This window comes from Coturnix japonica, chromosome 26 (assembly GCF_001577835.2).
Source record: "Coturnix japonica isolate 7356 chromosome 26, Coturnix japonica 2.1, whole genome shotgun sequence".
Taxonomy (NCBI): domain Eukaryota; kingdom Metazoa; phylum Chordata; class Aves; order Galliformes; family Phasianidae; genus Coturnix; species Coturnix japonica.
The window spans coordinates 1,325,239-1,337,505 of NC_029541.1; the positions used below are offsets into that span (position 1 = coordinate 1,325,239).

The following is a 12,267-nucleotide window of genomic DNA, read 5'->3' on the forward strand; positions in this document are numbered from 1 at the left end:
GGATATGAAAGCCACTCCATATGGGTTTTGCACTCAGACTGACAGGGTTTAGTCCTAGGATAAGGCTCCTTTATGCCAAGATCCTTACATCTATAAGCAGAGGCAGTGGGACAGCCACCTGTGTGACCCCCCACCCCATATCCCTGCACACAGGAGCTGGCCTGCAGCGTAACCCGCGCTTGATGCACGTTGAGGGGCTGGTGCTTTTTTGCCAGGACTTCTCTATTTTTAGAGGGTTTTTGTGTCAAACTTCCCATCAGCTGATGAGCCAATGTCAGCCCAAGAACGGAGCTACAGCTTCCTCAGTCTCGGGTGCCTGCAAGGCTGGGTGTGCACAAAAGCATCTCCTTGTACACGCTGCCTTTGAGCAGGGGGAACAGCCCTGCTGTGCTCAGGCTCTTTGATGCTGGGTTTTTATTCCAGTTTAGAAGTCCAGAACAGGCTGCTCTGGCCCGTAACTGCATGCAGGTCATTTTGTCTGTGTGCACCTTTTGGTTTGAAGGGAGGTGAGATAGGGATTTTCAGATATTGTCTCAAGTATTTCATCTATTGTAATGCATTAAAAGCTTTGGGACCCAGGCAACTCTGTTCCTGCCTGATTGGTACCACACTGGCTGCTATATAGCAGCTATCTGGGAGCAGGGTACTACACAACATGTTCCTGTGAGTGCTGAGCCCATCTTTATTATCCACCAGGGTGTGACTGAGTGCAGAGCGTTCTGGGTGGGTGCCGTGTTGGGTTTGGGGGCAGCAGGAGGGATCTGAACTCATGTCATCTCTACTGCAGGTCACTACCTTGTGTTTGAACTCCAAATAAAGACACGTTTCTGCACCAGCTGAGACCATCTCAACCCACCTCAAGGGGAACAACTCTTCTTCATCTGACTTCTCAACATGCCCAGGCTGACCAAATATCCCCCAGAGCCCCCCTGTGCTGCTGCCAGCTTGAGCTCACCACTGGGACATGTCCCCAAGGGTCACTTCATTCCCCTCTGAGCATTCCTGTGGCTCACAAACTCTTCAGCTCCTTCAAAAGGCATCAGAGCAGCAGCGCAAAAGGCTTCAACAACACTGACAGCACCACGCAGCAGATCAGGGGGATTTAAGACTGTGAGGACCTTGCAGGTGCCAAGACCATCCCTCTGCCCCTCCTCAAGCAATGCTGGTTTCTGCTTAGCCCTCGGTGGGCAACCAAAAGGGATGGGGCATCCCCCCACCTTCAGCACTGTGTTACCCCCTCCAGTGCTGGCTTCCCTGCCATGTGAGAGCCCATAGCGATGTGATCGGGACCCCACGGCTTGACAGCACCCACCAGCACCCCAGCGGGCACCTCCAGCACCCTCAGCTGCCTGTCACGCCCCACCATGATGTGTGAGGTGATGCCCACCATCAGCGAGGGGGACCCTCTGGGCCCCCCGCAGGGCTCCGAGGCTGATGCTGACTTCGAGCAGCTGATGGTGAACATGCTGGACGAGAGAGACAAGCTGCTGGACACCCTAAGGGAGACCCGTGAGACTCTCTCTGTCACTCAGAGCCGTTTGCAGGAGGCTCTGCGGGAGCGTGACCAGCTCCAGAGGCAGCTCAATTCAGCCCTCCCACAGGTAAGAGCATGGGGGAGATGGGGCTTTTCTCCTGGGAGAAGCAGGATTTGGGAGCTTCTTTATGTGGAATATGGGGGGATCCCAGCAGCCAAGGGAAGCAGGAGGCTTCAAACACATCCATGCTTTCTGCTGGTGCTGATACCTAAGATCCTCCTGCCTCACCTGGGCATCAGGATTTGGGACACCCTGGGGAGACAGGAGGTTAAAATGAATGGCACCAGCCAGGGCAGAGCTTGGGCTGGTGGCCAGCCAGCTTTCTGCATCCCTTCTCTGCTCCAGACAGGGGAAGGCAGCTCAGCAGGGAGGCAGCCTGTGTCCCTGTGCATGGAGCTGTGCTCTCTCAGCTCTCCCGCAGGCTGCCCAAAGTGAAACACCCAACAGTGCTTCCCCAGGAGCGCCTGGGATCCCCATGACCCAGAGTTGCTCTGAGTCGTGCCCAAATGCTGGACTGCGGTTCTACCACTTCCCACATGCAGGGGGCTCGCATCCCCTCTGCTCCCTCCAGCACTGCCTGCAGAGAGCACACCAGGTCACCCTGAGCGCACCGCCCGCCCTGCCGCCTCGGATTAAGGGACAGCACGGATTTACTCCCCGCTCCTGCTCCAATAAAGGGTCCCCCCATGCTACGCACGGGCAGCGTGCGGACGGAACAAAGTGGGTCAGCACAAAGGCACTCGGTGGCAGCTCTGTGCCTGCAAAGCGACCGGCTGGGTGCCCTGCTGAGGCTCCCATCCCTGCGGTGAGAGATGCCATGAGTGTGGGTGACAGATGGGGAATCTCCCTGGGCTGCTGCTACTGCTGCTGCCCGGCTTTTCCCTATGTGGGCACAGGGGGCTCCGGGCATGGCTACCCTCTCAGGAGATGAGGGCTCAACATGAACACGGGGAGCAAACCCAAAGGCACTCACCTGCCCAATGGGATTAATCCCAGCATGTGCATGTACCAGGTAAGTGGGACGCGGCGGGTCTCTGCCCCAGGGTGCTGTGTAGGGTACAGGGGGACTTCCCACGTGCCTGTCCTACCCTATTCCTCCTTTTTGCTATTTCCTTCCTGATGTCTGCTTTGCCCAGGAGCTTACTGCAGTTTGTCAGACCCTATTGAGCAGGGAGAGGTCGGACTGATTGCTTGGAGAAGCCTTTTTATGCAGCAGGGTTGAGCACCCATACACCTCAGTGGCCGCCTGAGGCTGACATCCCTTTCCTAGTGCCTCCAAAGAGCCAAGCCCTGACTGTGTGGACCATGTGCAGCCTGGGGATACTTTGACTGGGGAGGTGGCACTCTGTATCCTTTCAGCTGGATGCCACGGGTCCAACATACTGGCTGGATGTGGGGTAGACCCATGGACAGGGCAGGCAGCAGTGCTCCAGTAACGCTTTTGCTTGGAGCTTCTGTCCCCCACACCCTGTGCTCATTTGGGGCTTGACTGCCACGTGGCTGAGACCCCCCTTCCTAATCCTCAGGGGCAACCCCTCAGTCCCCAAAAAGGCAGAACTCCAGGGCGATTTCCTGGGGAGACTAAGCTGCCTTAATGCTTCTTTATATGATTTATTTATTCATGTGGGAGCGCTGAACGCGACTTAATCGGGCTGAAAGCTCTCAGCTCCAATCCCTCTCCCCTCCTGGCTGTATGGGGGCATGCAGCTGAGCATTGGCACTGGGGACCAAGCCCTGTCCAGGGTATGGGTGCTATAAAGGACCCAGCACATCTGTCAGCTCCCTCCTGCTTGGCTGCTGTGTACAGGTGTGACCCAGGGATGCCACGTGCAGCATTCCAGATGTGTCCAGATGTACTCGTGCGTCAGGCTGTAGTTATCTATGCCCTGCCCAGGGCTCAGGGCTTTGGCAACAATCCCTGTCCCTATCTGTGGCAGGGGAGATCACAGGTTCCCAGACTTCACCAAGGCAGCTGTGCAGAGGGCCACTGGTGTCCTGGGAAACCTCTTGCAATTCTTAATCCCAGACCCCATGCTGTCACACCCTCACTGCTCCTTGGGGCTGCCCAGGGGGCTGAGAGCTGGGCTTTTTGGGTGGGCAAACCTACTGGGACTTTCAGGCCCACTGGAATCCCCCAGGAGGGATGGGCAGGGTCCTGGCACCAACCATCACCCCTTTGGGAAAGGACATGAGAAGATGGCAGCTTCCACAAGTACCATGGTGCCAGTGCCATGATGCCTCTCCTTGAGGTTTTCATGCACCTGTTTCCCAGCCAGGAGACCCCAAACCCTGAATGTGCCCAGTGCTGACCCAGCCAAAACCCCATTTGACTGCATCTTGTGGTGCTCCACATCTCCAGCCCTGCTCTCACTGTGAAACAACATCTGTGCCCCTGCATCCCTCCTGCTTGGTGTTGAGCCCAGCCAGTCGCACTCATCCAGCTTTGGGTGGTTTGATTTTAATCCAAATTAGCCATTTCCCAGGCTGCTGGGCTTCCCACAGGGCTCCTGGGTGCTCTCTGTGCTGTGTCTGATTATCCTTCCTTTGATTGAAGATCAGGCACCTCTGCTCCACTTTCTAATCCTTTTAGAGGTGTCCCTGCTTAGTCTGAGTGTTTGCAGGAGCCGATGCATGCAAAACAACTGCATCTTATCATGGCCAGGGGACAGGCAAATCTCTCCCTCCTCTTTGCTGCTGGGGCTTAAGGCAAAAGCACCTGCGGATCAGGGGAGAAGCTGTGCTCTGTGGTGTGCCTGTCCTCATCCAGAGCCTGAGGACATTTGTCCCTATTGTCCCCATGTCCTTTTGAATGCCTGATGGTGGTGTGGCAGTCACAGTGCTGAGCTCGCCAGGGGGCTGGAGCTCCATGCTGAGTCCAGAGCAGCCCAGGTTAGAGCTATCACTGTGCTTCAACACACTGACCCCCGTGCAATGGGGTCTCCCTCCTGCTGATTTTTTCCTCTCTCTTTTAATCTCTTTGGCTTTTGGAATGAAAGCCCAGCTGTGGGTACAATATTCACAGCTCTGCCAGCCCAAGAGACACAGCAGAGTGCAGAGGGCTGAGCTCTGATCTCCAGCCCCATGGTGGCATATCCATCCTCCTTTCCTGGCTTCCCCAATGCCTTGCCCCACCTGCTCCATGCTGCAGGGAGCACTGTTTGCTGCGTCTCAATTTGCCTAGCATCTCTATTGCTGCCGTGCTTCCTATCCCATATCTGTGGGCAGCAAGGAGAGCATTCCTGTCCACAGCTCCCAACTTCTGTGCAGTGGAATGAGAGGTCTCCCAGCTCTGCAGATTTGGAGGCTTTGGTTGTGCTGAGTCCCTGCAGCACGACCTACCAAAGCTCAGGCTGCAGAAAGCCTGGCTGCCTGTCCCCAACCCAGAGCAGCCATCAATATGGGGTCATCTCATCTCAGTCCCTCACACTGCTGCCCTTTCAACTCTCAGGCTTTCCCAGCCCCGGTGTAATCCATGGGGATGCTCACGAGCTGCTCACACTTGTGTGCCAGCACTTGCATAATGCAGCAGCGTGCACATCTGCCTGTGGCACTGTGTTATGCTGAACCTTAATCCATGGGCTGGGAGAGCGCAGTGCTGTGAGAGCCTTGGTTAGGTACTGCCATCCCTGTGGTTTAAGGGGTTGTGGGGCGGTCCAAGAGCAAATATGAGATGGTGCCTGGGTGCTGTAGGAGATGTTGAGGGAGGTTTTGGTGTGACGTGACTATTCTGGGGGACAGGGATGATGCCAGGTCTAGAACAGTCCCTAGGGAAGTGAATGGGAGTGGGTGCTGCAGCAGTGCTGGGGGGAGGACACTGGGCGGGAGCAGCCCTGAGGTGTGGAGATGGGCAGGAATGTGCTCATTCATAGGGACCGTGAATCCCACTATGGGGTCGTAGTACAACCAGTTACACCATCGTCCCCAATATTGCAGGCTGAAAACCACATCACTGCAGGCAGCTCAGGGCATGATGTGAGAAGGGAGAGGGGAAAAACAGCTGAGACAAATTGGGATTAAAACACTTAATTTTGTGGTGGCAAGAGGTTCCCCTTTGAGCTGAGCAGAGCTTTTAGTTCAAATTGAGCCCCAACGTCTTGCTTCGTCTTGAAGGATTTCTTATTTGTTTAACTTGAAAATGAGAGTGAAAGAGATTTTCATGCTGTGAAGCCGCTCTCAGCCTCCAGTCGCAATTTGGTTTGTTAATGCTCGAGCAAATCTTTCCCAGCCTCTTCTGCAACCCTTTGCAGTTCTTCTCAACAATGCTGTGAAATGGGTGTGTAAATTCATGAAGCGTTTCCTCATTTGCATTTTTCACCCTAAAAAGTCCCAGCTGCAAAATGCTGCGTAGCCACTCTGCAAACTGGTGCCTGAAATGGCAACTGGGTTTCCTTCTTGCTCAGAGATGCAATCACTGTGTTACTGAGGAGTCCACATATCCCCAGGGATGTGCTGGGTTTGCAGCTTGGCTGTGGCATCACCCTGTGAAAGGCTCTTTTCTTGATGGATATCACTTCCCACGAGGGATCAGTGATGGAAGCAAGGACTGATGGCTCTGGCCAAACTGTTGGCACCTGGGAGACATGCTTTAATGCCATTGAGGACCTTTGGAGCCAGAGAGCTGTTTCTTGGGCATGAAACCAAGTGGTTAAACACTGGAATGTTGCGTTCCTCACTTGCCTAAAACACAAAGAGAGACCAGGAATAAATCACTTCCCAGCTTGCCTGTGTTGCTGTCTCCTTCACTCACTGCCTGGGCTGGTGTGGGAAATGCTCCATGCTGGCAGTCCCAGCAGTGGGGTTGGGATGCCGGCTCCATCACCATCACAACCTCCCAGCTTATGGCCATACCCTGATTTCTGCAGGAGTTTGCAACGCTGACGCGGGAGCTCAGTGCATGTCGGGAGCAGCTCCTGGAGAGGGAAGAGGAGATCTCAGAGCTGAAAGCTGAGCGCAATAACACCCGGGTAAGTGTGAGAACGCTGTCTAGCTTTCAGCCCCCAGAAACGTAGGATGCCGTGGGCTGCTGAGCTGACACTGGCATCGCCAGCCCCAAGGTGGTATAAAACTCATATCTGTTCTCTTGCAGCTCTTGCTGGAGCACCTGGAGTGCCTGGTGTCAAGGCATGAGCGATCCCTGAGGATGACCGTGGTCAAACGTCAGGCTCAGTCACCATCTGGGGTTTCCAGTGAGGTCGAGGTGCTCAAGGCACTCAAGTCACTCTTTGAGCATCACAAGGCACTGGATGAAAAGGTGAGATGGGCTGCTGGGATCCGATGAGGGGTGCTGGCCTTTGGCACCCTGCTTTTTTCATTACGTGTAGTTCTTCCTGACTCATTTGCTTTGAACGTTTTGCTCTGATAAAAGACATCTCCAAGCTCCCCTGGCCATGGCTCTCCTCCAAGAGTCAGGTTAACCCCGGCTATTCCTCTATCACATGCTTTTGTTCTCCCAGGCAAGAGCTTGGAGCATTCCTGAGCCTGTGCCCTGGACTTGAATCCATCTGAGCCTGGCCCTCAGCCATATCAAAGGCACTAGGGCTTTCCCTGGCTCCTGGGCATTCTCATCATAATAAATAACCCCATTTCCCTCTGTATTACCCAATTGCAGGTCAGAGAGCGTTTGCGAGCATCCTTAGAGCGAGTGGCAACCTTAGAGGAGCAGCTCGTGGATGCCCATCGGCAGGTAAGAGGTGTTTGGAAACCTATGCCTGGCCCTTGCTGGGGAACTGCTGGGCTACAACTCGGAGCTATGCCACGTCAGTGGATTCTTATTGAACTTGGTGAACTGTGGCCAGTAAATGATCGAGGTTCCTATTTCCATGAAGGCTTCATGTTTAAGAGGAAACCTTGTAAATTCCACACCCTCACTCATAGCCAGAGCATTCAATCTCGTTTTTCTGTTATTAACTAATCCCTGTTGGTGTGCAGGTGGCAGCTCTGCAGCAAGGTGCCACTCGGGAGGCCCCAGCAAGTGAGAGAGATGAGAGGGAGCCCAAGGAGCCAGCGCAGAAGCTTCCCTGGAAGGTGAGAGCCCCAGAAAGCACAGAAGCCCCATGCCACCCTCCCAGGCACATTGCTGGGTCCCTACAGGGCTATGTTCACCCACTGCACAGCTACAGGCTGTGCCAGCCCATGCTTTGGGGCAGCCAGGCATCTGCCTTCTCCTCTGCTGCCTTGCAGCGGCTCTCCAATGGCTCTGTCCACCCGGATGATGAGGCAGGGAGAGTGGTGGAACTACAGGAGCTCCTGGAGAAGCAGAATTTTGAAGTGGTTCAGGCCAAGGAGCACATCTCTGCGTTGGCTGCCAGTGTTGCTGAGCTGGAGGAGGATCTGGGCACTGCCAGGAAGGATCTAATCAAATCTGAAGAGATGAGCAGCAAATACCAGAGGGACCTCCGAGAGGTGAGACCCTTCCCCCTTGCATTGCAGTGCCCATTGCAGAAGCAGAGACATTCATAGCTGTTTTAGACTAGGAAGGGATTGTATACACGGAGAGGAGGGTGAGGGTCCTTCCCCAAAGGAGGACCTGGCTTTTGGGGGTTGTACCTGAGGTTATCAGGAGTGTCCTGATGTTACAGCAGACACTGTGATATGCAGGTGTGCTGCTGACCCAGGGCAGTGAGCTGTGTCCACGTCAGGAACGTTTTCCTGTGACTCTCCCTTTATCCCTCTCCTACTCATCTTTGTGAGCATCCTTGGACTTGGGGTGTCCCAGGCTCAGAGGAACTGTGTGGCCCAGTTGATCCTAGATTGATTGCCACAGATCAGGACATGACAGTCCCATCACTTTGTCAGGCTCTGGCTCAGAAGGAGGACATGGAGGAGAGGATCACCACACTGGAGAAACGCTACCTGGCAGCCCAGCGAGAAGCCACCTCCATCCATGACCTCAATGACAAGCTGGAAAGCGAGTTGGCCAACAAGGAGTCCCTGCACCGCCAGGTACTGAACCAGGACCCAGAGGCCCCCACTACCCCAGGGACATGGGAGGGAGAAATGAGGCTGGGGTCATGATGCAGGTACCTTTATGGTACAACATGATGTGTTACACAGTGCGAAGAGAAAGCCCGGCACCTGCAGGAGCTGTTGGAACTGGCAGAGCAGAAACTGCAGCAGACAATGAGGAAAGCAGAGACACTGCCTGAGGTGGAAGCAGAGCTGGCCCAGCGCATCGCTGCACTCACCAAGGTAAGTGTGTGGGCTGCTGGGGGGTGCTGGGATTCAGAGGGGCCAGGGGACAGTGCAGGAACCAGGTGGTGAGGAAGGTCTGATGGCCCACCTATAGCAGCCCCTGGCAGGCTCAGGGTGCCCTGCTAGCAGTCCCAGCCTTTGTGCTCTGCTGCCCTCTGCCTCCCCTACGGTTGCAGGGATACTACACAGCTTTTAAGACTCCTGATGAGTCCTGCACATGCAAGGTTTGCTCCTTTCCTTCAGCTCCTCTCCCCAAGGTGTCATGGCACTGCTTGGTCAGGGTGATCTTCATTTATTGCTGGGACTGCTTTGAAACAAAGAGGAAGAAGGAGGAACCATGCGAGATCTGGGAGTGTGCAGGCATAGAGGAAAGCATGGATATGGATATGGCCAGCCCTGACATTTCAGAGTGCTGGGTTGAGTACCAATTTGCTTTTGGAGCATCCCCATCCCCAGTCCCCTTGTTAGCAGCTGTTTCAAAGCACAGCAAGCTATGTTGGGGATGCAGGTGACAGAAGAGAGTGCCACATCTAAGGAAATGGTGCAAATACAGGGATGGAGGGAGGGATGCAGGAGGGCCTATTTGCTTTTGGGAAATGCCATCTGAAAGGGCTGCTCTGCTTTTCTCAGGCAGAAGAGAGGCATGGGAGCATCGAGGAGCACCTCCGGCAGCTGGAGAGCCAGTTGGAAGAGAAGAACCAGGAGCTGGCCAGGGTAAGTGCTGCTCAGTCTGGATAGGGGAGTCACTGCAGGTCTTGATCTTGCCTCTGTTCTCCCTTGAGTGTAAAGGGCTGGCTCAGTGCTGTCTCCAAAACAGGGTGAGGAGATGGACCTGGTTAATATTTTCCTGCCCAGAATGTCTCCTTCTAGGGTCAGGAGGAAAAGGATGGGAGGTCACCGAGTTTCCTATAGCAGAAGGAGTGGATCCACTGGATTTGGTGGGGTGACTGGTTACTGTTTGCTGCTGTAGGCTCGCCAGCGGGAGAAGATGAACGAGGAGCACAACAAGAGGCTCTCAGACACCGTGGATCGGCTGCTGAGCGAGTCCAATGAGCGTCTGCAGCTGCACCTGAAAGAGAGAATGGCAGCACTTGAAGAAAAGGTAGTGGCTAACAGTAAGGCTTCCTTGGAGGGCTGCAAGGTCTGCAGCCCCTACAGCACGGAGCCTCTGCCAGCTGCAGCACAGGAGTTTGGAAACACCCCTGCAGGGATGGGGAATCGATCCCATGCAGGTTGCCAGCCAGGTGCCAGGGCTGGTGGGATTGCAGGGAAGCATTCTCAGCGTTGTGCCCTCATCTCCAGCCAGCCCTCACCTATCAGAATCCAATTCCCACTGCCCTCAATTCTGACAGCAGCAGGATTCATCCTGCTCCATTCCCTTGCTTCTCTGTGTCTGCATCGGTGCAGCCTCAACTGCAGCTGTCAGAATGAAAACTTACTGCATTTTGCAGGAAAAAATGCAGCATTCATCCTCTAGCCCTCCATGTGCTGCTTTGAAACCTCCCTTTTCACCAGGCCTTGCTGCCAGGCTGATCTGCCTTCTCCAAGCCAAGGCAGTGTCTGTGAGCAGCATCCCAGCTCCTACCCTGCTTACCCAGGGAGCCAGGCTTTCCTTTCAACTGCATGAATGCAATTAGCTGGGACAGTAGGTGACCCAGAGCAGGAATAAACTTTGAAACAACAGCAAGAGATTAGCTCATGGTAATTCATCTCTGTTTGGGTTCTTGCAGGGACCAGATTCCTCTGGTACCCCAAATCATACCAAAGAGAGGACGCACCTCCTTGCTAATGCTTCCAGGAACAGAACTATCTCTCTGCTGCTCTGCACCTCCTGTCCCCAACCAGACCTGGCTGTGCCAGCATGTCCAGCCATTCAGCAGATGTCTGATGACAAGGACCAAAGTGGTGGCACCTCATGGAGGGGCACTGTGGGTTCCCCAGCCTGCTGCCATCTCTGACACACACAGAATGTTTCTCAAAGTCATCCCTAGGCAAAAATGCTGCTATTTGGCCTCCCAAAAACAGCTCTGAGTCAGGCAGTTGCAAAGCTCTGCTTCCTCCATGCCTCTTCTCTACTGCAGAGGCTGGAGCCATTTTTTGATGCAGCTGTGTGAAGAGTTGATCTCCTCTGAGACAAACTGAGGCAAACTAATCTGCAAGCCCTGGCTATCAAATCTCTTAATCACTGCTTGTCCAATGTGGGACCAAAACTGGGCCTGGCAGCCCTGCTTGAGGAGCAGGAGGTTTGCAGAGAGGGCTGGTTCATGGGCAAGTAGGTGAGGAACAGTTAGGGAACCATCACTGTCCCTCCTGCTCGGTGCCCAGCCCACCCTCCATGCAATGATTCCACACTGGCCATCCCCACTTAGGCCACACAGCCATTTCCTAAATGATGTCTTCTCTTCTTTCCTGTTTTTATTCCCTTTTCTTTTGTTTCATTTTTCAAAGAACACATTGTTACAAGAGCTGGAAAATACCCAAAAGCAGATAGAGGAACACCAGCACGACAAGGTAAATGCTGCTGCAGGGAGCCTGCCCTAGTGACTGCGCTTATCACTCCTAACCCCTGACTAGTGGCAGTCGTGCCACCTAAAATACTCTAGTTTCGGAGGAGCTGGGATCCCAAAGCACCCAGCAGCAGGAGGCCATAAACTAACCCACGCAGTGGATGGAAGCTGCCACCCACCTCCCCGGAGACCCCCGGTTCGGTTCCCTAACAGGCATGTTCAGTCCCATCTCTGTATTTCTATCACGCTCATCCATCCCCCCACTGAGGACAGCAGTGAGGTCATGGTGGCTTTGTCCTCATTTCTAGAGGAGGGTTTGCCCCTGTGCTTTTGGTGCAGCCTGGCCACAAGTAACAGTGCTGTTGGGGTGGCCACATTCCCTTCGCCCTCAAGGCTGTCCCAGCCCCCCTCTTTCTGTTGGTGGGGAGATCCATGCCCAGCTCCATGCCCAGCTTGCAGAAATCCCTGCAGGTCTTCACACCTTGCCCGCTCTCCAATAAAGCATCTCTGTAGGGTCTGCAAGATGAGTCTGAAGCTGGAAGGTTGCATCTTTTGCAGCAACAGGAGCTTTTGGGATGTGCCCCATGTCTCATGCATGGCTGGGAAGGCTGGGGAGCTGCTTTCCCCCTCACTGACAGCCTCTGCTCTCCCAGATACTCCCTGCCTGCAACAAGAAGAGTTAGAGGGCACTGCTTGTGCTCCCCATCCACAGCTGCTCTCAAAGGCAGAGCCCAGAGACCCGCATGATGCTGCCTGCATGTTTTCCCCCCCCATCAGTTCAGCCCATTTGCCCATTGGACCGGATCCTGCCATGCCTGGTAGATTCCATCCCTCTGCCTTTCTGTCCACCTGCAGCTTCCCCAGCATCTCCCACAGAACAGCATGGTCACATAGTGCAGGCACAGTTTCTCCTCCTGAGGCTGGCAGCGGGAGGGATGAGCCCAGCACCAATTTGGCTGGTAGATCCCTTGCTGCTGACCGTTTCCCATGGTGAATGTGCACATGCAGCCTGGAGCAAAGCCAGAGCACCTTAG

General features: G+C 54.5%; 1 protein-coding gene across 1 annotated transcript in view; it reads left to right on the top strand.

The window, feature by feature from the left end:
* PPFIA4 (PTPRF interacting protein alpha 4) overlaps positions 1–12,267 on the top strand; it is a 40,858-nt gene that overhangs the window by 15,540 nt on the left and 13,051 nt on the right. Inside the window, exons 2-12 of the mRNA XM_015885067.2 lie at positions 788–1,601; positions 6,398–6,499; positions 6,622–6,786; positions 7,144–7,218; positions 7,464–7,559; positions 7,716–7,937; positions 8,331–8,477; positions 8,589–8,723; positions 9,357–9,440; positions 9,697–9,828; positions 11,175–11,237. Of these exons, the coding sequence (XP_015740553.1) occupies positions 1,365–1,601; positions 6,398–6,499; positions 6,622–6,786; positions 7,144–7,218; positions 7,464–7,559; positions 7,716–7,937; positions 8,331–8,477; positions 8,589–8,723; positions 9,357–9,440; positions 9,697–9,828; positions 11,175–11,237 (1,458 nt within the window). The 5' untranslated portion in view covers positions 788–1,364. The remainder of the gene's footprint in view (positions 1–787; positions 1,602–6,397; positions 6,500–6,621; positions 6,787–7,143; positions 7,219–7,463; positions 7,560–7,715; positions 7,938–8,330; positions 8,478–8,588; positions 8,724–9,356; positions 9,441–9,696; positions 9,829–11,174; positions 11,238–12,267) is intronic.